This window comes from Emiliania huxleyi, assembly GCF_000372725.1.
Source record: "Emiliania huxleyi CCMP1516 chromosome Unknown EMIHUscaffold_143, whole genome shotgun sequence".
Classification (NCBI taxonomy): domain Eukaryota; phylum Haptophyta; order Isochrysidales; family Noelaerhabdaceae; genus Emiliania; species Emiliania huxleyi.
This window is the reverse complement of record NW_005201165.1, coordinates 189,948-215,785: the sequence shown is the minus strand read 5'-3', so window position 1 is coordinate 215,785 and position 25,838 is coordinate 189,948. Positions and strand designations below refer to the sequence as shown.

The 25,838-nt window shown below is 66.5% G+C and overlaps 7 protein-coding genes across 7 annotated transcripts; 2 read left to right on the top strand and 5 right to left on the bottom strand.

Moving 5' to 3' along the window:
- Positions 1-327: 327 nt before the first annotated feature.
- On the bottom strand, positions 328-3,876 carry EMIHUDRAFT_467491 (hypothetical protein; the record flags this gene model as incomplete). Its single annotated transcript, XM_005787348.1, has 8 exons — positions 328-593; positions 1,338-1,490; positions 2,249-2,401; positions 2,449-2,531; positions 2,698-2,824; positions 3,026-3,130; positions 3,226-3,533; positions 3,840-3,876. 8 exons carry the CDS (start codon positions 3,874-3,876, stop codon positions 471-473), a joined length of 1,089 nt encoding a protein of 362 aa, XP_005787405.1. The 3' UTR covers positions 328-470.
- Positions 3,877-11,683: 7,807 nt separating this feature from the next.
- Positions 11,684-12,806, top strand: EMIHUDRAFT_455442 (hypothetical protein). Its single transcript, XM_005787347.1, has 6 exons — positions 11,684-11,728; positions 11,867-11,999; positions 12,068-12,095; positions 12,162-12,220; positions 12,295-12,342; positions 12,399-12,806. The coding sequence occupies exons 2-6, from the start codon at positions 11,979-11,981 to the stop codon at positions 12,528-12,530; spliced, it is 288 nt and encodes a 95-aa protein (XP_005787404.1). The 5' UTR covers positions 11,684-11,728; positions 11,867-11,978; the 3' UTR covers positions 12,531-12,806.
- Positions 12,807-13,664: 858 nt separating this feature from the next.
- On the bottom strand, positions 13,665-14,072 carry EMIHUDRAFT_57456 (hypothetical protein; the record flags this gene model as incomplete). The annotated part of the gene is made up of 2 exons (XM_005787346.1): positions 13,665-13,829; positions 13,881-14,072. Coding segments are annotated over 2 exons (357 nt in total), but the record flags the coding sequence as incomplete, so codon positions are not given.
- A 2,459-nt stretch (positions 14,073-16,531) lies between these two features.
- EMIHUDRAFT_455441 (hypothetical protein) lies at positions 16,532-17,668 on the top strand (the record flags this gene model as incomplete). Its single annotated transcript, XM_005787345.1, has 6 exons — positions 16,532-16,693; positions 16,827-16,990; positions 17,066-17,183; positions 17,253-17,332; positions 17,409-17,448; positions 17,520-17,668. 6 exons carry the CDS (start codon positions 16,532-16,534, stop codon positions 17,625-17,627), a joined length of 672 nt encoding a protein of 223 aa, XP_005787402.1. The 3' UTR covers positions 17,628-17,668.
- EMIHUDRAFT_228000 (hypothetical protein) lies at positions 17,632-18,563 on the bottom strand (the record flags this gene model as incomplete). Its single annotated transcript, XM_005787344.1, has 2 exons — positions 17,632-17,830; positions 18,052-18,563. 2 exons carry the CDS (start codon positions 18,561-18,563, stop codon positions 17,632-17,634), a joined length of 711 nt encoding a protein of 236 aa, XP_005787401.1.
- A 170-nt stretch (positions 18,564-18,733) lies between these two features.
- Positions 18,734-20,036, bottom strand: EMIHUDRAFT_455440 (hypothetical protein). Its single transcript, XM_005787343.1, has 4 exons — positions 19,580-20,036; positions 19,350-19,512; positions 19,218-19,284; positions 18,734-19,150 (listed from the first exon to the last, which is right to left on the bottom strand). Exons 1-4 carry the CDS (start codon positions 20,027-20,029, stop codon positions 18,853-18,855), a joined length of 978 nt encoding a protein of 325 aa, XP_005787400.1. The 5' UTR covers positions 20,030-20,036; the 3' UTR covers positions 18,734-18,852.
- A 1,756-nt stretch (positions 20,037-21,792) lies between these two features.
- On the bottom strand, positions 21,793-25,053 carry EMIHUDRAFT_455439 (hypothetical protein; the record flags this gene model as incomplete). The annotated part of the gene is made up of 9 exons (XM_005787342.1): positions 24,501-25,053; positions 24,279-24,432; positions 23,781-24,235; positions 23,065-23,710; positions 22,831-22,884; positions 22,677-22,762; positions 22,258-22,364; positions 22,153-22,181; positions 21,793-21,983 (listed from the first exon to the last, which is right to left on the bottom strand). The coding sequence occupies exons 1-9, from the start codon at positions 25,014-25,016 to the stop codon at positions 21,793-21,795; spliced, it is 2,238 nt and encodes a 745-aa protein (XP_005787399.1). The 5' UTR covers positions 25,017-25,053.
- Positions 25,054-25,838: the final 785 nt, after the last annotated feature.

Here is a 25,838-nt window from a genome sequence, read left to right as displayed (position 1 = left end):
AACCCGGTACGCGGGGCCAACCCTCGGAGACCCGTGTTTATTTTACGGCCCTTTCCCCGTGCGAACGCGCACCCCCGGGGCTAGGGCTCTCTAGCCCGTAACCCGATACCGATCATCCGGCCCGCTGGGTGCGCTCCTCAGCTCCCCGGCCCTGGATTCGGGATGTGAGGTTCGTTGATGACTGCACTCCAAGTGGGGGGGCCTTGGGGGGGCAGCCTGCCGGACCGCTCTGTTGCACACGGCAGTCGGCACACACGGGGGGGGCTGAGCGCACCGGAGAAGATGAGTGTTTTTTTGACCGACGAAGAAGCAAACAGCGAAGAACAGTCTCAACAACTATCCAGAAGGGAAAACAAAAATATCCTCTCCCTTGTGCCTAGGGGCTCGGATGGCGTCGGCCGGGTCGCTCCGCTCGGACGAGGCAGCCCCTTCGCTGTGATGCCTCGGAACCCTTGGTTGGAGAGGGAGGCTCACTCTGCCTCGCCGAGGAGTGAGTGGCCGCTCCCGCCGTCCACCCACGTCCTGCCGCGCTCCTTCGCCCGCCGCCGCCGCTGCGAGCGGTCCTCGTCCACCGGCACATGGCAAACGGCGACCTGTGGCGGGCGACGAGAAGAGACGCTTCGGCAGCGTTCGTGCGCCTCGGGCGAATCTCGGCGAGTCTCGGCCCGAGTCTCGGACCTGCCTCTTGGATAGCTTCTTGAAGTGCACGGCGACCTCGCCCCCCCTCCGCCGGCACGCCCGCCTGCGCACAGCATCGCGGCGTGAGCAGCTCCACGTCGCTGCAGCTCTCGCCGGGAAGGGCGCGCAAAGGCACATCTCGGCTACGTCTCGGCTAGGTCTCGACTATTGCTCGCCGCAGGTAGCCCAGTGCGCGCAGCCGCTGCGGCTTGCTCACCTCGAGGTTGGCGGAGGCATTCGGTAATCGCAGGTGGTTGGGAGCCTCGCTTAGTCTCGGTCTCAAACCCTTCGACTGAGCGGGCCTCCTCGTGGCTAGACTCCCGAGTAATCTCGGCCGGTCTCGGCTGAGCAACTCGCCCCGGGGAAGGCCCGCTCCATCGGCAGCGACGCGAAGACCCGGTCCGGGAAGGCAGCGGGCGTCTCGCCGAGCAGGAAGAGAACCTACACCCTCACCGGCGGTCCATCTCGGACGCACCTCGCGGCATCTCCGGGCCTCTCGCCGGAGCAGCGCCTCTGCGAAGGTGGCTGCGCTCGTGGCCCCCCACCACGACGGCGCCTGCTCGCGCTGCGTGGTGTAACAGCGCCTCTTCACAGCGCTCCGGCCGCCACACACGGCGGCGCCTCGTCGCCCTCCGTCTCGCCCTCCACGCTGGCGGCACCGGCACCGGCGCCAGCACCGACGGCGGCGGCGGAGGAGGAGGAGGAGGAGGCGGAGGCGGAGGCGGAGGCGGAGGCGGAGGCGGTGGCGGAGGCGGAGGCGGTGGCGGAGGCGGAGGCGGAGGCGGAGGCGGAGGCGGAGGCGGAGGCGGAGGCTGAGCAGCTAGGGGCGGAGGTTCTCGAGAAGCCTTCTGACGGCACTGACTGAGCCTGGGCGCGGCCCGCCTGCGGCTCAGCGAGCAGAGTCCACTCCGGCTCGCATTTGAGCGGCGGTGGAGGCGGCGGCAGCTGCAGCGGCGGTGGCGGAGGTAGCTGTGGTGGCGGCGGCAGAGGAAGAGGCAGGTGAAATCCGCGCGCGCGAGAGCGCAGCTTCGCGAGGTGGCCCGTCTTCATGCGCGTCGCCTGGGTGGAGATTTGTGGTGGCGGCAGTGGCGGCGAGGTGATAAAGAGGAGCAGACGGGTGTGTGGTGGCGTCAGGGTTGAGCGAGAGAGGCCTGCTTGAGCTCGGCGAAATCCGCATCGCTCATCTCTCGGAGAAACGCGAGGTCGTCGTAGCCTGTCTCCTCAAAGATTTCCGCGTACGCCTCGAGGTGGTTGTCGGCGAGAAAAGCAACGATCGCGTCCATGCGCAGCGGCTTTTAGGCGCCCAGCCCGCGGAGACGCCAATGTGCAGACGGCGGGAACGGAAGTAAACGGTTTTTGGTCCCAAGAATTCTCGAGTTCACGATGCGCTCTCTGTTTCGAGGCGCTGGCTATAGCTCAGCTCGCCAGGCGGATGCAAGAGCGCCGCCTTGCCCTCCTCATCGGCGGGGGCCAACTCCCACCCGCCCCTTCTTATTCTGGCTCTTCTTGGAGAGACTCGGCTCAGGAGCGCGGCTGCCGCCGCGGCAGCGCGCTCCGGCTCGCGGTACACCCACCCGCTGGCCGCGACGGTGCCGGCGCCGGCGAGGAATCGGCCGCTCAGCGGCTGCCTGAGCGCCACGGCGGCGATGATCGCCGAGACGAGCAGCGCGAGCACGCGCGAGTACGAGTACGCGTTGGCGCTCAGCCTCGAGAAGAAGACCGCCTGCGCACGGCCGCCAGCCGTGAAGACGCGCTGTCCAGATCGGCCACCTCTCGGCTGCATCTCGCCATGGTGAGGTCGGCGGCGGCGATCGACAGCGCGGCGGCGGCGTCGACGGCGCGGGGGCGCGAGCCTATTCACAGTGCACGGCCGTGAACGGCGTCTTTCGGCCGCCGAGTGCGCGGAGAGCGCGAAGCCGCCGCCTCCCCCTCCGATCCAGCGCCAGTGCATTCCAAGTAGAGCCGCCGAGTTTGCGACAAGCCCCCAGAGCGCGTAGGCAGCCGCGTGCGCGACGACACCGCCACCACCAGCTTCACGGCTGTCCGCGTGGCTCGCGCCCTCGAACATGACCGAGGAGAGGGCGAGGGCGAGCGAGCCGAGCACGCACGCAGCGAGCCCGGCGGCATACTCGCTGCGGCCCGTCTGCTGCGCACACGCCCGCGTGTGAAGAGACGCGGCTCGCGGAGGCGGGAGGCCACTCGGCACAGCTCTCCTCGCTGCTGCTGCGCGCGTCTCCGCCCGCCGGCTCCGGAGGGGCGAGACTGAGGTGGGCTCCGACGAGGAGCAGGCCTGCTCACGCGCTCAGCGGTCAAGGAGAGGCAGTCCGCAGTGCGCCCGTCTCACGACCTGCCGCACGCCGAGGGACGCCCACTGCAGGCGGGTGAGGCGTCTGCCCAGCAGCGAGCGAGAGAGGAGCGCGACCACCACGACCGAGACCGCCTTGAAGACCACCTGGCACGCGAGACCAGCCGACAGCTCAGCCAAAACTCAGCCGGGGTGAGGTCAAAGCGCCTGGACAGGCACCACAATGCCTCGGCTCTGCTCACCTGGTATGTGAGCGGGTCGAGCCGCGGCACCGCGAAACCGAGGCAGTGGTTGCAGAGCGCGAGGAGCGCCGCTGGTGGCGCAAAGGCGGCGCCGGTGGAACGAGAGCACAGGCCGATGCGGTTGGGCGGGAGCAGCGGAGCGACAAATGCGAGCTTGGCCGCCTCTGCGCACACCAGCACCGCCGCGAATGGTGGCCCTCTACCCTCTGGGCTCGCCAGCGACACGGCCAGCGGCTCCCACGCCTTTGCGAGGGTGGCGAGGAGGAAGACTGCCGAGTCGGATGGCACGATCGCGGGGGCGTGGGGTCCTATGCGCGATTTCTCTTTTTTGTGGCATCGCCACTAGGGGGTTGTCTCCTTGTCTCAGAGGGGGGCGGGGTGAGGCAAGGCGGCCCAGATCTGCTCGTCTCAGAGGGTACCCTCTGTGCCAAGAGAGGCCATCTACGAGCGGCTCAGAGGGTGCCTGGGCCGACCCTCTGAAGGCCTGTGCCGCCAAGCCAGCCTCTCTCGGCGCAGCCTCTGAGGCTACGGGGACCCTCTGAGACGCCAAGGCAAGCCCCGCGTAGCCGCTCCTCAGAGCACAGAGGGGGTTTTCGTCTGTCGTGATCCCCCACCAAGCAGGAGAGAACCCCCCCAGAGCCCAGTTTCCATTTTTCGGATACCTCAAGTTCGAGTTCACGCGGACGCCGTGGCGCCTCATGGCCAAGCTGGAGCAGGGGAAGGACGTGGAGATCACTACTCCTCCTCGGGCGGCCGCTCCAAAAGCACATCCTCAAGTTGACGGGTCGGCGCTGCGGGCCGCGCGAAGCTGTCGCGCAGGGCTCGGCGCGGGCGCTGTGAGCCTGCAGCAGCAGTAAGCGTGTGTGGTGCCGGGCGCTCGAGCATAGCGTAGCGCCTTGGAGCTTGGTCATGCTCGCTGCTTAAAGTCATATATGTTTTACTACCACCCCTCGAGTACCACCCCTCCCCGCCCTCACTGGTCAGCGCCATTCGTGGAGGGCTAGGCAGCTCCGGCCTCCGCCCGGGGCTCTCGCCTCTGCCGTGAGGGGGCAACCCTCTGAGGTCAAAGAAAAGCCCTCTGTGCCGCGCCAAGACAGACCATCGGCCAGGGACCCTCTGAGGCCAAAATGAGCCAAGAGAGGCCACAGAGGCGGCACAGAGTCAGAGTCAAACCCTCTGTGCCGCCAAGCCTGGGGTCCGACCTGTCCTCAGAAGGGGGGGGGGGGGGGCGGGGGGTCTGAGGCCTCAGAGAGTGAACAACCCCCCAGTGTTCCGACTGCGGGGGTTAGGTATGATTGTCCATGTATGACAGACCGTGGTCAGGACCCTCCCCCCCCCCCCCCCCAGCCCCCCACACCGCAAAAGTTGGGATGGCGCAAAGAAAGAAAAAATGTGGGAACAAAAAACGACCGCAAGAAGCTGAGCACGAAAGCTGAGCACGAAGCTGAGCACGGTCGCTTGCACTCCCTCCCATGAGCGACCGGGAGATTGCCGAAGATGGCATCCAGCCGCAGCGCCAAGTGGGGTTGCACGGCCTGGCCGCCCGGCGCGACCTCAACGGCTGCCCCGGCCGCATCCTTGGTAATAAAAATCCGGCAGGCCGCTGGCCGGTGCGCGTGTACCGGGTGGACGGCGCTGTCGAGGAGGTACGCGTTAAGACGGCCAATCTGCGCGTGCGGACGGTGCCCCTGTTTGAGACGCTCGAGGACGAGCTGGTGGCGCAGATGCTCGAGACCGCGCCGCCGGGGACGGCCGCGGCGCTGCTGTGCTGCTCAAGCTCGCTCTCCCGGCTAGCAGAGCAGACGTGGAGGGCACGCTTCCACCGCCTCGGCCATGGGTGGACGGCGCTTGCTACACGTGGCGATGGAAGGAGGTGGAAGGGGGCGCAGACATGGCGCGATAAATATGCGTCCGCCACAAAAGCTGAGGCGGCGAAGCTTGCCAGACGCGCGGCCGAGCCAAACCCCAGCAGCTTTCGCCTCATGGGCTCGGTCAACATGGACGTCTCCGCCGAGCACAAGATCGTGCGCGACATACTCGACTCGCCGGAGCAGGTCTCTCCCCACATGTCCTCGTATGAGGGGTTCCTCGGACAGTTTAAGGAGCAGAGCGTGGCGCTCGGCGCTGCCCTCTTGAAGAAGGGCGGCCGAGATCTAATGTCCGCGTTTCTTGAAGCGTACGTCCACGGCGTGGACAGGCGGTTGATTGACTATGCGTGGAACGAGGTAGAGGGGGCGTACTGGTACGCTTGATCGCGCATCAGCATGCGCATCAGTTACCATAGGCTCTGTACTTCTCCGCACTGGTTGGAGGTTTAAAACCCTGGTAGGTGTGGAGTAGTGGAACAGACAACCGTGGACTGTGTGCAAAATGAAGGGGAAGGACCGTGAGTTGACGGGAATTCAGGGACGCGACCCACTTCGCCACAGACGGGTCCCGCGCCTAGCCCTGCCCTAGAGGGAATTTTTCACAATATCGCAACCGCGATACCGCGCGATATTTGGCGATAAAATGCGATAAATGGCGATGTTGTGCGATGCTCGCGATCACGCGAGCCCTTCACAGCACGCCTCAGCGACGCGCGTGAAGCGTTACAAAGGGACGGCGTCCTGGCGCTTCGCTCGCTCCGCTCGCGTTGCGCAGCTGGATCTGGCTGGCTACACACCTCGCGGCTTGCACATGAGCAGCGACAGCAGCGACCACGGCAATAGTCAGAAGAAGAAGAAGCGGTCCCGGCACAAGTGCACGGCGACAGCACTGCCGCCCGCAGAACCGTCGCCCACACCACAGCCGGCGCCGTGGCGGTCCACACAGTTCCAACTCGTCGACGGCGTGAACCGCTACCGTGCTGGACAACAGGAGGTCGACGGCACTATCATGCTATATGGGGCCGTCGGCGGCCACATGTGCAGCTTTGCCCAGCTGACCGACTACTCCCGAGGGCTCGAGGTGGGACGACGCAAGGCCCCGCGAGAGCGCTTCGCCTGCGGCGCGCCTGCCCGGCCATGGACCAGGCTTCACCGCTGCTTGCGGACGGTTGATCGCATCGCTACCGCATCGCGAATGACCAGTGCTGCGACCACTTGAGCTTGCACTGCCTGCCTGCTGACCCGGTGCAAAGAATCAGCGTCTCGCTCTCTTCGGCGCATTGATTGTGCATGATTGCTCAAGTAGCTCTGCGCGTGGCGTGTGTGTCGGATGTGACGTGTGCGATAAATTCACTTTGGTTTACTGCACGCGGCACAGCTTGTGTTAAAGTTTCAAAGCAATAAGGCAATAAAGCAATAAAGCAAATCGTTCCTCACTCGAAGGAGCTCCCAGAAGCCGCCGATCTCCTGCAGATCTCGTCGGCCGCGTCCACGTCGCCGGAAAACGTGATCTCCTCGATATCGCCACAAATCGTCCGTCCCGTGCTCGGAAAGTGAGCTCAGACATGATCGTCCTTCTCCACGTTGCCGCCACTGCTAGTCCATCGGTGGAGCCCCTCGACCCGCGCTCCGACCAAGGGCCTCGCCCGATCCAAGGCCCGTCGCTGCCGCCGCCGCCAAACCCACGGCCTCCAGGTTTCGACGACGGCCTTATCCCGCCAATCTTCGAGCCAAAGCCACCCCCCTTGCGGACTCACGATCCTCCTCCTCCTCCCCTACCCGATCCACCGCCCCCAGCGCCTCCACCACCGCCATCCCCAGCGCCGCCGTCCCCGCCGCCGCCTCCCTCCCAGCCACCTTCACCGCTGCCGCCGCCGCCGCCTCCAGTGCTTTCGGACCTCCATTGCCCATGCCTGACCGAGTGGCCTGCCGGGGTCACGCTCCATAAGGGCCTGCTGGAGGTGACCGGGGTCAACGGCGAGACCGCTTACTATCCCGCGGACTATGGCCTCATGGAGTGCAAGAGCCACGACCTGGGTTCGAAACTAGCTCGCCTAAACTAGCAGCGCGCGCCTGAACGGCCTCCCTGCCCTGCTGCTCACCCCCACTTGAGATGCAAGCAGAATGTAGTACGTCGCACCTGGATCCTGTTCTTTGCATAGGCTTGTCCCTGTCCTGCGCTGCGGACGAGCCCCCGCAGTGGTGCGTTACTAGCTTTTCCGCACTCTCAGCGGAGCGGTCAGAGGAGCCCTCATGGCGCACCTCGCTCTCAGGTGTTCCGACGAGTGGTGCTATGTCGAGGACGGATGCAATGTTGCGCACTCACCGAGCGGGTTTGTTGTGAACGCGAACCTGTCCTACTCATACGCGCGCTGCGGTGCACTAAGACACTTCCACACTAGAGAGACGCTACGTCGCTTCAGTCGCGGCACGCCGCTACCAGAGCCCCCCCAGGTCCCTCTGACTCACCCCATGGCGCGATCGCAGGCGCAAACGACAACTATCTTTTTGACATGGCGACGCGCACCGAGTCAGTCCCTTTGATTCTCGACGTCCAACCGGCGTGGGTGCTGCCGGTGGCGATAGTCCTCAGCTTCCTGGGCGGGTGCGCCACCTTTGCATTGGTGAGCCTGCTCGTCTCGCGGTGCCGCGCTGCGCGCAGCGACGCCCAGGCGGCGCGCGCCAGGGAGAAGCCCTCCCTTGCCGACCAAGACGCCGTCGCAGTGGCTTGCGGATCGAACCGAGCGTCGGCGGCGTCCTGCTCCCGACGGTCTTCACATTACCAGATGCGGTCGTCGCAGCACGACACGCGGGCGTCTCTTTGAAACGTCGGCAGTCGGTCGCCTCGCCTTGTTGATATCACGTCAATTTCTCTGACCCTACGGCGACTTTGCGACGTACGACGCGCGCGCGCGCGAGAGAGAGCATGTCCTGTTTTCGTTTTTCGCCTCGTTTTTGTTGCAAAACCGGGGTCCCATAAAGGAAAATCTCCCGCGCGCGCCTCGAGCCTCCCACAAGCACTTGCCACAAGCCAAATGATAACACACGCGCTTCCTCCTGACGGGGCAAAGCCTGACGACGCGCGCAAGAACGACTCCGCGGCGAGCGAAAGTTAACACCAATGGGAGATGCCGAAAAACCAGAACTCACCAAACAGTTCAACGAGGGCTACAAGACCGACCTGGCTGAGCCGGGGGCAAAGACGAAGCGGTCAGCGAGGTCAAACTTTGGACCCCCCTCCGGGGTGGCGTGCCCGTTGGGGTCGGCCGCACCGACACCGGGAGGCAACCCCGGCTCCGTTGGGGACAAGTTCGCCTTCGGCAACACCGAAGAGCGCGCCCGCGTTGCAAACATGGGCTGCAAGCAACGCGGGTTCCGTGGTCAACGGGCGTTCGACCTCCACACCACCGGCCAAGGCTACGTCAAGTCACAGCGTGGCCACTACCATGATGGGATCTTGACCAACGAAACAAGTTCAACCTGCTTCTTCACGAGACATTAGGCGGCGGCTTCTCGCCGCCTGCAGTTGCAAAGATCAACCGCCTTGCCCGGAGGCTCAACGCTCGGGCGTTGACCGCACCGCGGACCCCCCCACTCCCGCCTCTCATTTGTGTCACACCACGCTCGGGCGTTGGAGCGTTGACCGCACAGGCTCATTGAGCGTGGCGCCCGCATTGCTGGCTCTCATTGAGCAGCAGTTCAGATGCGGGCGCGTCCCGTCACAGCAATCACCCTGACCCGGTCGCACATGCTCAGCCCGTCCCTCGCTCCCTGGCAGGCGACCCGCACCTCGCGTGGGCACACGCACATGGCCTCGCGGGTCGAGAGCGTATCAATCGGTCAGATGAGGCTGGAGACTTCACCGGGCTGACTCAGCCGACTCGAAATCTCTTCCGGACCGCGAGGGTGTACCGTGAATGGGCTCGTGAGCTGTCCGAGATGGATGCCACATGGGAGGCCTTTGACGTCAAGGACTACGTCAAGAACCAGTTCCCCAACGTCGACTACGAGGACCTCCTCTTCCCCGGCCCGCACGGCCCGAAGAGCATCACCAAGACAGCCTGGGTGGTTCCCATCGCCTCCCAAACCGCCTCGACTGGCACCCTCGCCGACTTCCTCCGCACGCTCGGCGCGGCGGTCACCGAGGTGGATCTCGACGCGGAGGACGGAGACAGCGACGAGGAGGACGAGCGAGACGGCAACGCGCTCGTCGACGACGAGGCTGAGGAGGAGGAGGAGGAGGAGGAGGATTCGGCGTGGCGCGTCTACTTCCTGCGAGACTCGAGCGGTCGGAGGACTTACGTCGGTGCGAGCCCCGACCCCGTCCAGACGACTGCGCCAGCACAACGGCGAGCTCTCGGGAGGTGGCGCGCCCGCCGCGGGACGGCCGTGGCGCATTCTTCTCGTTGTGCGCGGCTTCTCCTCGAAGAGTGATGCACTCGCTTTCGAGTGGGCGTGGCAGAAGCCGCACACCAGCCGGCACATTGCGCGACAGTGGGGTGTGAAGGGATTCGGGAAGTGCGGCACGCGGTCAAAAGTGTCGGTGCGGTTGGCGGCGCTTGCGCTGCTGCTCGTGCACGGCCATTGGGCCGCGTGCGCGCTTCATGTCCGTGTGTGTGCTCCCGAGGAGTGTGGACAGGCGTTGCGGGAGATCCGCCGCGCCGCCGCGGGGCTCACGTGCGGACGGACCGCCGTGAAGACTGAAGTAATTTCTTTGACTAACTCATCTCTCATGTCACACATGGACATGCACATGGACATGTGCATGTGCATGCACATGTCATGTTGGGAGACTGATGGGTCAAAAGCATAGATCGTCAATCGACGCGTCGCGCCTTTGCCGATCCGCATTGTGAGGTTCTTGGGTGGCGCCCCCCAGCTCTTCACAACGAACCTGGTCCGCGAACACACAGTCACACTGGTGTACTCGTATGGCGCCCCGCGCTCCACCTCTTGCCTGCGTCTGCTTGCTCCTCGCCCTCTCGATAAATGATGCGCAGGAGCCTCCACCCGCCGAGGAGCCCGCCTTCGTCGAGCCCGAGGTCGAGGAGAGTGCGCTCTCGCGCTCGCGCCGTGCCACGCATTCGGTCGACCACCGCCCGCTCCACGCCTGCACAACCCTCGCGCCTCACCGCACCGCTCGCGCGCACCGCCACGCGCCCGCCGCACGCCTCCTCCTTCCACCTCGCCTGCCTCGCCGCAGGACGGGCAGCAGTTCGACTTTGTCGAGCCCGAGGCAGAGCACTGGCGGGGCTCAGGAGAGTGCGGTCCCATCCTGCAAAAGCTGCATGCCTATTCGTTTAGGCAGAGCACTGGCGGAAAGTGTTTGCAGAGAAGAAGCGGAAGGAGGCCGGGCAGCCCGGGCAGCCCGGGCAGGCGCCGCCCCTCCATCTCTCTCCTCCTCCGCCGCCTCCCTCCTCTCGCCTGGCCACGCCTCGGCCCAGATCGTGACGCGACCGCGACCCAGCGCCGCCTGCGGGCAGGTCTTCGGCGGTGGGGCCGTGTCGTCACACCTTGAGTGTGAACACCAGGCGCCGCCGGTGGGCAAGTCGTTCGAGGCGAACCTGATCGACCTCTTCGAGTCGCTGAAGCGGGCGCACGAGGGCGGCGGCCGGCGGGCGGCTGCGAACAAGCCGGCGGGCGCAGGCGTGGGCAAGGACGCCAAGCGCGGCGAGCTTCCTTCGTGGGCGCCGTCGGAGGCCGAGACCGAGCGGCGGCGGCGCGACATAGAGAGCAGGAGGCGCCAGCGCCTCGAGAAGCCGGCGGCGCTGCCGCAGATAGCGCCGGGCAGCTCTGTCGAGGAGGCGCTGGCGAAGGTGCGCGCGACGCTCGGCCGCGGTGCGGAGCCGAGAGACGCGCCGGAGGAGCGCGGTGACGACGACGCGTTCATCGACCATTTGGTGGAACAGCAGCAATCCTCGAGCTGGCGCTGTGAAGGGCGTCTCTTCACGGACGCGCGGCGTGTGAGCAGGACACGGCGGGGCTCGAGCTGCTGCACGGCTCGCTCAAGCGGCGGCTGGCCCGCGTCGAGGCGGCGTGGCGGGCTCGCAAGGCAAGCCCTCCCCTGAGGCGCCCTCTTGGCGCGAGCTGTCTGACAGACGGTCTCACGCCGTCGCGCAGGCGAGGGGCGAGCCCGCGAGGCGGGAGGCGGAGGCGGAGGAGGAGGCGGAGGCGGCGGCGGCGGCGCGGAGGCTGAAGTCGTTGCGGCGGAGACTCGACCGGGCGCTGGGCGAGGTGTGGCAGAGATGTGGCAAGAGATTCCAGAGATGTGTCAGAGGCATGAGAGATGAGGTATGACACGGTCACGACACGTCCATGACACGTCCACGACACGTCCATGACACGTCCACGACACGTCCACGACACGTCCACGACACGTCCACGACACGTCCACGACACGTCCACGACACGTCCACGACACGTCCACGACACGTCCACGACACGTCCACGACACGTCCACGACACGTCCACGACACGTCCACGACACGTCCACGACACGTCTTGCAGGCGAGCCGGCTGCTTGGCGGGGAGGAGGCGGAGGAGGAGGGCGAGGAGGACGAGGACGAGGAGGAGGACGAGCAAGACGAGGAGGGCGCCGAGCAGTCCGGGGAAGGCGTGGACGCGTATGCGCGGAGGTGCAGCCGAGATGCAGCCGAGACGCAGCCGAGACGCAGCCGAGACGCAGCCGAGACGCAGCCGAGACGCAGCCGAGACGCAGCCGAGACGCAGCCGAGACACGGCCACGATTGCAGCGCGCGACGCGATTGCCGCAGGCTGGCGCGTGAGGCTCTCGCCAGGCGGGGAGGCGCGGCGGAGGGCGGCGGAGGCGGCGGCGGCGGCGGCGGCGAGCCATCCTGGCTCGAGAAGCCCCTGACGATCGACATCATGCAGGGGCAAGGCGGGGAGGCGCGCGGCGATGTCGGAGGGTGTGTGTGGTGAGCAGCGTCTCTTCACTCCGCCCGACCGTTGCACAGGCGGTCGAGATGAACGCCGAACGGATGGGCGCGCGGCGCTGGGTGCCGTGGGAGTGGGGAGGGGGGAGACTGAGCCGAGATGTGCCGACGGTAGGCGCGATGATCGAGCAGCTGCTCGGGGGGGCGGGCGGCGGCGAGGGGCAGGAGGTGGAGGTGTGCGGCCCGTCCTGGCGAGTCTCTGGCCCGTCTCTGGGCCTCTCTAACCCCCCCTCTGGGCCTTGACGCAGGTCCGCGTCCTGGTGGGGCAGGGGGGGGATGTCACGGCGCGGCTGGCGGTACCGGTTGGCGTTGGTGCCAGACCGCGTCGCTTCACGCCTCGAGCTGTGAGCAGGCGCAGCTCGAGGATCTGCCCGCCCCCTTCCGCGAGATGATCGAGGCGCTCAACGGGCAGAGCATCGGCGCTTCGGCGAGGAGGCCGGCGGGAGAGGGCGAGGAGGAGGAGGAGGTGGAGAGCGTGGACTAGCTCGACAGAGCGGCCCAAAACCTCATGTTCGCTCTTTGCCGACGCAACTCTGCCTCAGCGCTGAGTCTGACCGGGGCCGCGCTGTCGACTTGTCAGTTGCAGGCGAGGGGGGCGGCGCGCCCAGAGAGACCGGGCCTCATGGTCTCCTGGCTCCTCTGGCTTAAAACCGAGGATCCCAGAAGGCAGAAGAGGGGCACTAGTCTCACATATAGTCAGGTGTGTGTGTTTGAAGAGAGAGAGAACGAAGCCATTTTCCAGGTCCGTAAAAAGCGTCCGCGAGTGTGTGTGTCCCGGGTTATACAGAGATAGCCGCGTACTGACGTAAGCGAGACCGGCTCACCACAGCCTGGTCCATGGCGTGACGGGGCCGCCCTCGGCCTCTGCGATGGGGGTGATTGACGCGTCCTCGACGAACATCAGCTCGTTGGCGTCCGGGTCCTTGCAGAGGAGCGCCGCCTGCGATCACGCCCGGACGCGTGAGTCGGCGCCCCCCACAGCGAGTGCCTCGCAGAAGCGACCGCCGCCTCGCCGGCGCCGGTGGCGCGCTCCTCGTACGCCCACTTGCACCCGAAGAGGTGCCTGCACATCTCGCTGTCGAGGGCGGCCTTCACCGGCGCCAGCGACCTGACCGAGTACGCGGTGCGCCGGTCCTCTCCCAAGGCTGGCCGCGCCACCGCGGTGTTCGGGTCGGGGTTTGGAAGCTGGAGGATGTGCACCTGTGGGGGGTCGTTAGGCGGGAGAGACGTTGGAGATTGGGGGGAGGAGCTGCTGGAAGACACGGGTGAGGTGGTGCTGGGGAGGTGCTGAGGCTTCATTGGACCCATTGCGAGAGAGACCGGGAGTTTTGTTTGGAGAGGTGGGCGGTTGGGCGGGAGCTTGGGCGGGAGCTTGGGCCTGCGACTCGCCGCAGCGGAGGAAGAGACCGGCGAAGGGCAGCTTGACGGGCCGCAAGTCGGTCTCGTCACGCATGCCGAGCACGTCGCAGTAGAATGCCTTCGCGCGAGGCGTGTCCGCGACCAGAAGCCCGACATGCGGGATGCCTCCCCAGCCCACGGCCTCCCCCGGCGCTGGCTGCGGCGGAACGAGGTAGGGCGGGAAGAGGCGCGTCGCGCCGCGGTACGTCACGGGCGGCCCAAACTCCCAGCCGTTGCCGTACGCGTCGCGCGTGAAGAGCGCCTGTCGGCCCGAGTAGCTCATCGTGTATGGCACCTCGTTCGCCTCGAGCGACGCCTTGAGCGGCGCGAGGTCGTGCAGCGTGATGGCGACGTGGCGGTCTCGTCCGGCGTGGACGGGCCTGCCCTCGGCCACGTAGCCTTGAGGAGGCGCGCTCATACTGTACTCCGGGTCCACATCCGTCGGGTCCGGGTTGGGCAGCTCCAGCAGCTGGATCGTCTGCTCGCCCACGCGCACGCACGCTGCGCTCGCGCCACGCGCGCCGAGAGCTTCGCACGACTCGGAATCGACCGCCATGCCGAGTACGCCCGTGTAGAATCTCCTCGCCGCGGCTGCATCACCGACGAGTACCGCCACGTGGGTGATGCCGCCATACTCCACTGCCGCAGGACTCGACGACTCGCCGAGGCTCGACGCCGTCTGCAGACCGACGCCGCCGTCGCAGAGCGGGCCTGCGCAGCGCGGCCAGGCGCGGAAATTGCCAGTGTGCGTCGCCGGCGCGTACGCGGTGGCGCTGGCGACCAGGGTGTGCCACATATACACGTCAGGTACCTGGTACTCCACAGGAGCCGCCAGCGCCCGGGCGAGCGACTGCAAAAGAATTTCTTTCGGATTCAGCTGCCTACGACTCTATAACTAGTATGCGTCTCGCGTGTCGCGTGTGGTTGCTTGGCGTGGGCCGGCAGAAAACACATACAACGAAAAGAGAGTTGGTTGGAGGGGGGCAGGTAGGGACACTGTCCTTCTCCCATCCCTAATTGGAGCGGGCCGTTTTTTTCTCTCCCTTCTCTCCGTTTTCGTTCTTCAGAGCCACTAAGAAAAACCTCAAGGAGGGCAGTGCTCAGGGCTGCCACCTCGCAGAAAACTGGGAGCGGAGCGCCATCTCCCGCCTGCGCTGCTCGGTGCGGTTGGCCGCTCCCCCGCTGCCGCCGCTCAGCCGGTCGCTCAGCTCCGCACACCTAGGTCGGGAGGCTCATCGCTGGGCTTGTGCTATAGCCTCCGCTACATCTGGCCTCGGAACGTGTATTCCGCCTACATCTGTTCTCTCCGCCTCACCGCTCCAGAGCGCATGCACGCTCGCTCGCGTTGACCAGCCCGAACTGCACGAGAGCGCCCGGGTTCCAACCATGCGAAAGGGTGTACTGGCAGATGAGATAGCCCAGAGAGGAGGAGCCTGTTAGCAAAACCGGTGAGATCAGAGGGTGGTAGCAGCAGATGATGTGATGGGGCCTTCAGGCGCCGCGGGCAATCGAGTAGAGCAAGCCGAGCTCGCGCATCCGGCCGCACTGGGCCCAGCCGGACGCTATTCACATATCAAGGGCTGGACAGGGCGCAGCGCTCGTGGCGCAGCGTATCAGTGGATCGATGACCATTGTACGCCCTGGAGAGGTACCAGGACGTCCAAGTGAGGTCTGGAGCCTCCCGCAGCGTCCCATCCAGCTTGACGCCATCGCCGCCGCTCGAGTAGCCGGGTGGCGCCCTGCAGCGCGCATCGCGGAAGTTGTCGAGCAGCGACGCGTACGGCGAACAAAGCTCCCGTGGACAAACAAACATATGATCGTTGCAGCAGCGCAGCCCGCTGCGATAACTCACTGTCACGGCAGCAAGGGCGAGGGAAATCGGGCGCACACGCCTCGGGGCCTAGGAGGCACGGGATGCTACAGCGGGGCGCACTGCCGCCAGCTGGAACGTAGACAAAGCGCCGGTCCCGAGGGATTACCTGCGAGCGCACACAAGTCTCCGTAACGCACGCCTCACTCCATCTCGCTCCCTCTCGGCTGGTTGCCATCGCACAAGGTTCTGGAAGAGCACCAGATCTGTCCGCAATCGGACGACCCAGCTATATAGCGCGGCACGCTCCCGCTCCTACATGATGAGACACGCCGGATGAGACAGGGCTATGCTGAAGATTCAATTTCTGGGGCGCCGCTCCTCCTCCTCCACCATGCTAAAGCACGCTTGGATGCCGGTGTATTGGAAGAGCGCGTTCCCCGCCTGCACTGGGTGCTCTCTGCCAAACCTGTTGCGCACATTCGCAAGCCGGCAAGGCATACGAAACTCCACTGGCGGGAGCAGTAGAAGCCGCCTCGGCGAGTAGGCTGCGGCTATCTGGCGGCGCAGGGGCACGGTGTCCATTGCCGGCCGAACGTCAGAGAGCACGATGAAAGCTTCGGCCGCCTATTCCGATGACGGCAAGAGGGAGGCGTCTTGTAGAGCACCCGAGGCCTCACATGAGCGATACAATGATGCAGCAGTGATCTCGCATCTAGGATGGCCAGCCTTCATGAGCGGTGATTGGACGCGGTGTTTGAATGACGTAATGACTGGCGGTGCGAGCAGTGTGCGCTGCAGCCCGGTGATGCAAACAGCTACAGCCACATGCACCTGCTTTCGCTGGGGCGGGGTGCTGCTCGGCGAAGAGCAGTCCCCAGGCTGCCAAGGGCTGACAGACGGCATCGCGCGCTAGAGCACCCGGAGGCCTCACATGAGCGATACAATGATGCAGCAGTGATCTCCGCATCTAGGATGGATGGCCTTCATGAGCGGTGATTGATCGCGGTGTTTGAATGACGTAATGACTGGCGGTGCGAGCAGTGTGCGCTGCAGCCCGGTGATGCAAACAGTCCAGCCACATTTCTAGCAGGTGTACCTGTGTTAGTGCCAGTGCGCGCCAGTCCCGTGCCCAGTGTTGTGCGAAAGAGTTTTGTTGTAAAATCAGCAGTTCACCTACGGGTATGTTCGTAAGAGCTACATACACTGAAAATTCTTTCGCTAGTAAATTTCCCTGGTGCGCGCGCGCGGTCCTCGGTAAAAAACATAAGAACACCATGTCCCAAGCCTCGGCGGCAACCTTCTCATCCACGCCGCAGGGCCATCCCTTTTGCCTACGCGTCCCCCTCGCCAAGGCGACCGCCAATCGCTGTGCTGGGTGTGGGCTCGATATACGCAGGCATTCGCGTGAGGAGGTGACAGACGAGCAACTGCTGGCAGTGCTCAACGCTCAGGCAGCCCATTTAGAGCTCTCGTGGCACCCCAATGACCTCCTTGCATGCTCGTCCCGTGACACCTTCGTGTTACCTCGTTTGGCCCACCATGCTGCGGGCTTTCTTCGCATGACCGCAGGATGACGGCAAGTCCTCGGTCGTTCTGCCGGGAGAGTTGGCGGTTGGCAGCTACAAGGCTGCACTCGCCGTCTGCAGGGAGGAGCATGCAACGAACGCCGTTCTCAACTGTGCAGGGTACCGGCTGCACGCCTTCCTGCCTGCGACGCGCGCTGCATTTGACAGGCACACCACGCACGCTGCATCCCTTGACCGCTCATCTGCTGCACTCCTCAGTGTCAGTTTGGTCTCCTTTTGCAGGCTGCGGCTCGAAAGTCCTCCCAGACTACTTGACCTAGAGTGGGAGGACTCCGAGGCCTTCCGCATCCCGCTTGAGGACCTCGAGCGTGGCCTCGCGTGGGCGTCCGATCGCGTTCGGGCGGGCGGGAAGGCGGTGTTCGTCCAGCGGCATGCAGCGAAGGCGCTTCAAGCCTAAAGCTGTTGACAGGCGGGCCAGATGGTCCTCGTTAACTGCGCGCAGGGCAAGTCACGCTCTGGCACGATGGCGGTCGCATACGTGATGCGACGGTCCTCGCTCTGCTAATCCGCACACGGCTCACCGAGTTTCTGGCACAGCACTAACACGCGCGGCGTTCACTGCCAGGCTCAACTTGCCCGTGGAGGAGGCTCTCACGCGCGTGCAGCGGGTGCAACAGATGAGCCTGCATGTCTGACACCTCGATCGCAGTGCCATGAAGGCGTACATGTATGCGAGCAGGCGCGCCCGCTCGTCGAGCCCAACTCAGCTTTTCTCGAGGCGCTGCGCGCGTTTGAAGGCGAGATTCGTGCCGGCGGAGCATCCTTACCGGCCGTGTTGGTGTAACAATTTACTGTATTCTGTGTTTGTCATATGTGATTTCCAAACTTGTCAAGGTGAAAAAGAGGAAATCGATACACAACGAGAGGAAATGGCCAGTGATCATGAGTGATGTCTGATAATCTGTGGTTGTGGTTACTGTCTGATAATCGAAATGCGCAGCACATGCGCAGAGAGTCCAGAGATGCAGCCCGCGTAGTTCACTCCCCCTTACCGCGCAACGCCAGGCAATGGCGCAGGACGGGAAATCCGACCAGGAAGGTGAGGCCGCACCACCACAGCGCGCCACCGAGGCCGACGTTCGGGAGGCCGAGGGCGATGCGCAGAGCAACGCCCGCCTATTGATGCCACCTCAGAGCGTCGGCGTCCACGGCGATACTCCGCACCCGGCTCTGTGTAGGCTACACTGCAGCACAGATCTCGGCTACACTGTGCCTCGGCCGCGTGCGCAAGGACGGCGGCGGCAAAGACAACGCGCGGCCATATCGAGCCGCGGCCGCCAAGGAGAAAGAGCCAGGCGTCGGTGGCGGCAGTCTCAAAGGCGATGGAGCCGCCAAGCAAGGCCATGCCGCCCATCGCGAGCAAAGCCAACGGCTGCAGCAGCAGCATGCGGCAAACTGCAGCGTCGGGGACGGCTGGCGGCAGCAGCTCGGGCACCACTGGCATCGCGCCGGCGTCTCTGATGGTCTGGCCGTGCGTGAAGGAGACCTTGACCGTCACTGGAGCGCATCCGTGACCCGCGACACAAACCACCTCGACAGCGTCCACGAGCACGCGCGTCACTCGCAGCTGCTTTGCACTGAGGCCGCACTGCTTCCAGCAGGCGACGCGTAGACTGCCGGCGGCCTGCGCCGTCAACAGCACGAGAGCAGGTGCGCCGACGCTGATCTCGACACCCGACGCTTTTGCCTGTGCGGGCATCATCTTTGCGTATTCGGCCATGCGAGAGAACTGCACACGTGCAATGCGCGGGTGCCTTCCACAGCCCCACCAGCCAAACCAGCGCACACGAGAAAAAGAATTCGGATCAGCGCATACGGCCCGCTGGGTGCGCTCCTTAGCTCCCCGGCCCTGGATGTGAGGTTACCGACTGCACTCCAAGTGCTCCAGCATGCAGTTTTTCTTTCTTTCCAATCCACAATGTCGTTGGATCGCTTGTCATGTGAGAGAGAGGAGTGCGTTGTGTTCTTGTTTTCTATCCGCTTTCTCCAATCCGCGTCGTACCGCCCGGTCATACCGCCCGCCCGCGCGCCTCGTCCTCGGCGCGCTCCCGCGCGGCGCGCTGCTGCGGCGTCTCGTCCTCGGACGCCTGTGGCGGCGGCGGCGGGCCGAGCGAGAAGCGGCCGAGGATGAGGAAGGTCTCGCCGAGCGCGCCGTACAGGTTGCGCGCGTCAGTCCGCTTTGTGGTGACGCCGCCTTCGCCAAAGAGGCGCACGCCGCTGCCCGGCGCCACGAACACATCTCCGGGCGTCGGGCCAAGCGCCTGCGCCAGCTCGGGGTCGACGCACGTCCCGCTGAAGAAGACCCGCCTGCAGAGAGGGGCCCCAAGGCTCAGGCCTCAGGCCCGTGGAGGGTGCGGGCGCTGCGAGGGCGCGCCCCGCGGGCAGCGTCACGTCGTTGCGCGCCGCCTCGGTCGGGAAGTCGAGGAAGAAGCGCAGCTCGCCTGGGGGGCACAGGCCGCAGGGTGGCCAGAGGCTCGCCGAGATGCTTCGAGGAGGCGCGGCTCGCCGACGCCAGGCTGCCGGGTCGGCTTGACGCTCCACGCGCCGCCCGTAGGCTCCACCCGGACGGTGCCTGCCTGCCCGACAAAGGAGCCGCCGCCGGGGCAGCAGAGCTGCCGCGCGGTGCGCCCCGTCATGCTCTCCTCGCCCGGGAAGCCGAGGTCCGCCGTCTGAGGGGCGGTGGACGGGTTGTGGACGGGAGTTCGGAGGCCTGTATCTCGGAAGCGTCCGCGGAACCTCCTCCGAGAAGCGGAGTTGGAGCGGGAGCGAGAGGCGGGCGCCGGACGAGCCCCACTCTTTGGGCATCCACGTTCCGGGCTCGCGGCCGATGCTGAGCGTGCAGGTGCAGTCGAGGCCGGCCAGCTTCTCAGCGAGCGCCTCATCGCCTCCGACGAGGCCGGCCTGGCCCGCGAGGAGTCGGCCGCTGTAGAAGAGGAAGCCAGCGTCGAAGAGGGTGCCGAAGATGTCCGGCGAGGACGAAAACAGGCTCGGCACCTCGGCGGCGAGGGCGAAGGCGGACTGGCCGGCGATGAGGGATAGGAACGCGGAGCGGATGAGCGGGCCTGCGCTCCCGGTGGAGGAGCAGATGGCGGCAGCGTGGCGTGCCGGCGGCACGCAGGAGCCAGCGTGAACGGCGGTCGCGGGAGCGTGGAAGGCGGTGCATGTCGTGGTGAGGAGGGGCAGCATCGCGTGCCAGGACACGTCCACCGAAGCTGTGAATATATTGGGATATACTGCTGTATATTGCAATATATTGCGGAAGGATTGAGGTGCTTGGCGGCGCCGAGATATACTCCAATATATCCCAGTATTCGGCTGGAAGATGTTCCTCCAATATCTCCGTATATTGCGCAATAGTGCGCAATATGGGAGTATATTCCAGGGGTGCAATATACCCCAGTATATCCCAATGTATTCACAGCGCATCGCTATTTGTCAGTATTCTCTGACTGTGTGCGCCAAAGCGGAGACTGGCGGGATGAAGAAACGCGTGCGGCAAGCCTCAACTAGAACGACGAGTGGGAAGAACGCGAGGTGGCATGAAGGTCGCTGCGAGAATTGGTGAGAAACTGCGGAGAGAGATAGGAAGTGGTAGAAGCCCGAGGGTGGGCGACGGCTAACACCACACTTCTCCCCTGTGTGAGTGTGAGTGAGTATTCTTGATACGAAACCACGACGACACACACCAGTCGACTCGCATCGGTTGCCTCCATGAACGGCGGAGCTATTCTCGCGCCCACACCACACCTGGCTCCAACGTGGACACGCCCATAGCTGGGGACACTACTAGGTCACGCATGGCATCACAGAAGTTTTATCTCTGGGCCCCGAAAGGCATCTCTAGCAGCGTCGTTACACATGCCCCCTCCCCTCCTGGGCGCATGCGCCTCACGTCTCGCCAGAGCATAAGCCCTTGGCGTGTGGCGAGACGAGTTTTTCGCCATGCAGCGAGCAGCAAGCCGCCCGCCGCAAACAGCCGGAGGCCTCGCCGCGGCACTGGCTGCGCCGCGGTCCCGCACCCGTCGACGCAGCTCCCCCCGCGGAAGACCGCGCGTAGCGACGCCTTGACGATCGAGATGAGCGTGCCTGAAGCTCGCCCACCTACTGCCCCTGAGAGTTGGTTATTGAGTGGGATCAGCTCCCCCCCTTGGGATCGAAGCCGCCACAACCTCACACCCAACATCCCAGGCGGGATCAGAAGGGGACTCCACACCGGACACCGCCCGGGCACAGACCCCCTACCCGTCGGATTGCACAGGGCCCCCTCGGAGCAGCCCATACACAATCACGCATCGGCAGAATTAGTGCCTGAGTCAGGCAGACAGCACAGACAAGGAGAGGAGAGGAGAGAGAGAGAGAGAGGAGACAGGAGAGGGGAGAGGGTGAGGGTGTGTGCACACGTGTGGAGAGGGAGGGTGTCTGTGGTGGGTTGTAGTCATACTACGTGGTTAGAACCACGCGCCCCTCAGGAGCTAAGGTAGAGCTGAGCGTCCAAGACGCCTCGGTGCCTCCCACCGGCGTGAGACCATCCGGATCAATCGAGCCCGCCTCCGGCGGGCCGTCCCCGCGACATGGCCCACGGTCCTCCGTCGCCTGGTTGAACCCCCTGCCTCCCGATTGACCCCCACTCCTCGTAGTCCATCACACACACTCACACACACTTCTCCCCTAAAATCCCTGTGTGGCGGCGGCGTACCGTCCTTCCATCCCTCCCTTGGGTTCGTGTCTGTTCGTTCTTTCTTTCTTAGTAGGGAAATTTTGATTTTGGTCAAACGCCTGCTGGGCCCACGTTGACAGGGGAGCATGTCTCGCAGCTGCGAGAAGAGACCGCCTCTCTCTCTCTCTGCTCTGTCCAGTGCGCCGTGTCACACAAGACTGCCGCCCCCTGGTCGCACTCTCCATTCTCCACCTCTCTCTGCTCGCCCGGATTCCTCCGCCCTGTTCTGGCCTCAGTCCTGGGGCCTGAAATCGGCGGCGTCGATCGACTGGACGCGCCAGACGCGGCGGCCGGTGGACTCGTTGTAGAGGTACTCCCTCCCGTGCGTGCGGCTCATTGCCTTGCGCCAGCCGGGAGGCAAAGGCAGCTCAACCTCCTCCTCCAGGGCAGCGGCCTCGGCCCCGCCCGCCGACTGCCCCTCCTCTGGAGGCGGTGTGTGCGACCGCACCGATGGACCCGCTCCGCCGCCGCTGTCACCGCCGCCACCGCCGCCGCCGCCGCCGCCGCCGCCGCCGCCGCCCCAATAGTCGGCGGGGACGCGCATCGGCTCGGTCGCCTGCGCGTAGTTCTGCGCCCGCGCGATCTGCGTCACGTAGGGGATCGCCGCAGCCGCCTCCCGGCCTGGGGCGGCGCCTCCGAGCGAGCCTGGGGACGCGGGCAGCTGGGCTCGGCGCGAATCGAGTCGATGGTCTAATACGCTAGCTGGTCGCGCGAGCCTGGGATGCGGGCGGTGGTTGGGCTCGGCGCGGTGTCGCTCCCCGCGCCCGCCACGCCGGCGACGCCGAGCTGAGGCCCCTTGGCCGCCTGTTCCGTGCAAGCGCGGTGAGTAGGCACTGCGCGCGTGGCGGACGCCGAGCTGCGCCCTCCTCAGGCCGCCTCCTCGAGCACGCTCTCCAGCCCGCGCGCAGCCTCGATCGCGTCGCGGAGCGGCTGCCACCGCTCGCGCTCCGCGGCCGCCGCGCCGGCGCGGCTCGAGCGCGACGCGAGCGAGGCCAGCTGCTGCAGCGTCTGCCGCCACGCGCCGCGCCACTCGCCGGCCCCGCCCGTGCCGCCGCGCCCGAGGGTCGGCGCGGCCAGCATCCTCTCCGAGCCGCTCGCGAGCCGCTCCGGCGCGACGTCGGCGGCGGACGACTCGACCGAGCCCAGCCGCGAAGGAGGCGGCATGGCGGACACGTCGCCGAGGGCGAGCGGGAGGCCGGCGCCTGTTCGCGGCAGAGATCTGTGGGCGGCGCCTGTTCGCAAGGCCGGCAGCGAGCGGGAGGGCGGGCACCGGAGACGCCGGCGTCGGCCACGTGCCGCGCGACCTGCCGCCACAGCTCCGAGCCTGCGGGAGAGGGCGAACCGTTCGGAGCTTGCGGGAGAGGGCGCCACAGCTCGGGAGAGGGAAGCCGAGCCTGCGGTGAGCATCTCGAGGTTGCAGGCGCAGTAGAAGCCGAGCCGCGCGCGGGAGAGGGCGACGCAGATGCGGTTGTCCACCGCCGTGAAGCCGAGCCGGCCTATCCACCCCGCAGGCACATGAAGAGGCGCCGTTCACAGGGCGGTCGCCGCGCCGTGAAGCTCGGCCGGCCGTCCGAGTTGGAGCGGACGAGGGAGAGGAGGACGATGTCGTTCTCCTCGCCCTGGTACGCGTCGACGGTCGAGAGGACGAGCCCGTCGAGGCCGCACGCCGCGAAGCCCGCCCGCAGCGCGATGAGCTGGCCGACGTACGCCGAGAGGACGGTGATCTTCGCGGGCGCGTAGCCAGAGCCGACGAGCAGCGCGGCGAGGCAGCAGAGCACCTCGACCTCGTGCGGGTTCTCGGGCGAGATGAGGTCGCCTTGCGTCCTCTCCGGCGACTGGTGCGTGAGGAAGTAGGCGGGGTGCGCGAGGCCGACCACGGCGGGTCGGTTGAAGGTCGACGGGTGGTCGATCAGCTCCGGGTAGATGGGCGAGAGCAGCCGCGAGATCTGCGGCCGCATCCGCCGCTGCGTGCGCAGCCGCACGTACGGCACGTTGTTGTTGAGCGCGCGCTCGAAGAGGGAGACGGTGAGGCCGTAGTGGAGCGCGAGCTCGTGGCAGGCGGCGGAGGGGCGCAGCTGCTGGTGGTCGCCGATGAGGAGCAGCTGCGCGGTCGACTTCCCGAGCGAGGCGAGCACGTGCGCCTCGAGCACCTGACGAGAGGTGCGGCCGAGGTGCGGCCGAGGTGCGGACGACGCGCGGCCCGTGCGCCTCTCGCGGCACCTCCGCCGCCTCCTCAAAGACAATCACGCGGCACTCGAGCTGCCGCACGAGCGTCTGGTACTTTGCGGCGCCCGTGGTCGTCATGCCGACCACCGCCGCGCCGCGCAGCACCGCCAGCGCCTCCGCCTCCTCCAGCGCCTGCTCCGCCGCCGCGGCGAGCCGGTACGACTCGAGCGCGGCGACGAGCTCCGCCTGCGCGCGCGTCTGCGCCCCGGCGCGCAGCGAGTTGTAGAGCGCCCAGCGGTCGACCAGCGGCACCGACTCCATCGCGGCGGCAGGCCCCCCCCCCGAGTAGGCGGCGCGGTCCGCCTCGTCGCAGCACGCCTCCGTCGCGGCGGGCCCCATCTGCGGCTGGGCGAGGACCGACTCGAGGGAAGCCTCGCCGGCCGGCGGCAAGCCCAGCCACGCAGCCATTCCCTCCTCGGGCAGCCGCTCGAGTGCAGCGGCGAGGGCGCCTGGCCACGGCATCAGAAGAGGTGAGGAGGCGCCGCTCGCTACAAAGAGGCGCCTGCCGTGCGGCTGCGAGGGCGCCGCGGAAGGATCGCTGCCCGCGCAGGAGCAGCCCCGAGAGCAGGCCTCCCCCCCAGGTCCGGTGGCTCTGCTTGGCGGCGGCGGAGAGGCGCTCGCGCGACCCCTTGAGGTGGGCGTGCACCTGTCCACAGCTCGAGCGGTGTGAGGACCGCCCCGCCGCAGCGCGGCCCCTCGGCGAGGCGCGCGCACGTTGCCGAGCAGCGTCTTGCGGCTGCCGGCCCGCTCCTCCTTGCGCACGCGCAGCCGCTCGGCGAGGTTGTGCTCCTTGAGCGCCTCCGACTGCGACCGGCCGCCCACGCGGACGACGCGCGGCTCGAAGGCGAGGATGCCCTCGAGGAACTGGTCCAGCGCGTGGTTGGTGTGGCAAAGCACGAGTATCGGAGGAGAGTCGCTGCCGCACAGCCCCTCGGCGCTCTCCGCCACCGACGGCGGCGCCACCTCGCCCTCGTCGGGCAGCTCGCCCTCCTCGGCGTCCGGATAGTCGCTCAGGTTCACCTCGGAGAGGTCGCTCACCGAGGCGGCGTCCGAGACCGCGCCGGCGGTCGCCTCGTCGGCAACCGCAGCCCTCGCCTTCCTCTCCGCAGACCGGCGGCGGGCGAGGCGGTGGTGGAGCCAGCTCTGCACGCCGTCCGGCCGCGCGCCAGACACCTTTGGCGAGAGCAGCGTCTCTCGCGTCGCCTCCACCTCCTCCTCGCGAGACAGCATCCGGCTCTCCACCCGATGAAGCGCCGGCGGGCCTGCGCCGCCGCCGCCCTCGCCGGCCGCGGGGCCGGAGCTGCCGCCGTCCTGCTCCTTTCTCGCGGCCTTGGCCGCCCGACCGCCACTCTCCTCCTCCTCGTCGTCGCTGTCGACGACGGCGCGCTTGCGGCTTGCGGCTGCCGGCGACGCACCACCGCCCGCCGCGGCCTCATCCGCCGCCGCCGCCGCCGCAGCGGCGTCCGCCCCGCCGCCCGCCGCCGCGGCCGCTGCCGCCGCGCGCCGCCTCATGCGCTCCACCGCCTGCATGTGATGAACCGGATTATCAGTCAGTCAACCGACCCATCCGCCACCGCCTCACGCGCTCCCACGACCTGCAGCGCCGCGCTCTCACGCGCAGCGCTCACGCTGCCGTCTGAAGCCGCCGCCGGGGCCGCGGGCGAAGCAGACGCCGCGGCTGTCGCGGGCGCCGCCTCGGCCGCCGCCAGCGCAGCCCTGCGCGCCTCGGCGGCCTCTTCGGACCATAGAGCCGCGTTGCGTAGCAGCGTGCGGACGACCATCAGCCCGACGAAAGTCTTGCCGGTGCCGGGAGGGCCTTGCACGAGCCCGAAGCGGTGCGAGAGCAGCGCCTTTGTGGCGCGGAGCTGGAACTCGTCGAGGGAGGTGCCGGCCAACTCGCCGCCGCCGCTCGCTCGCTCCCACGGACAACACACGTCCACGAGCATGCCCTCCTCCTGCGGCGTCTCGTTGAAGATCGGCCTACGAGCAGACCAGCCCCGGTAAAGTTCACACCATCTTTGGCGGTCTCCTGCCGGACGAAGCGGAGGGCGA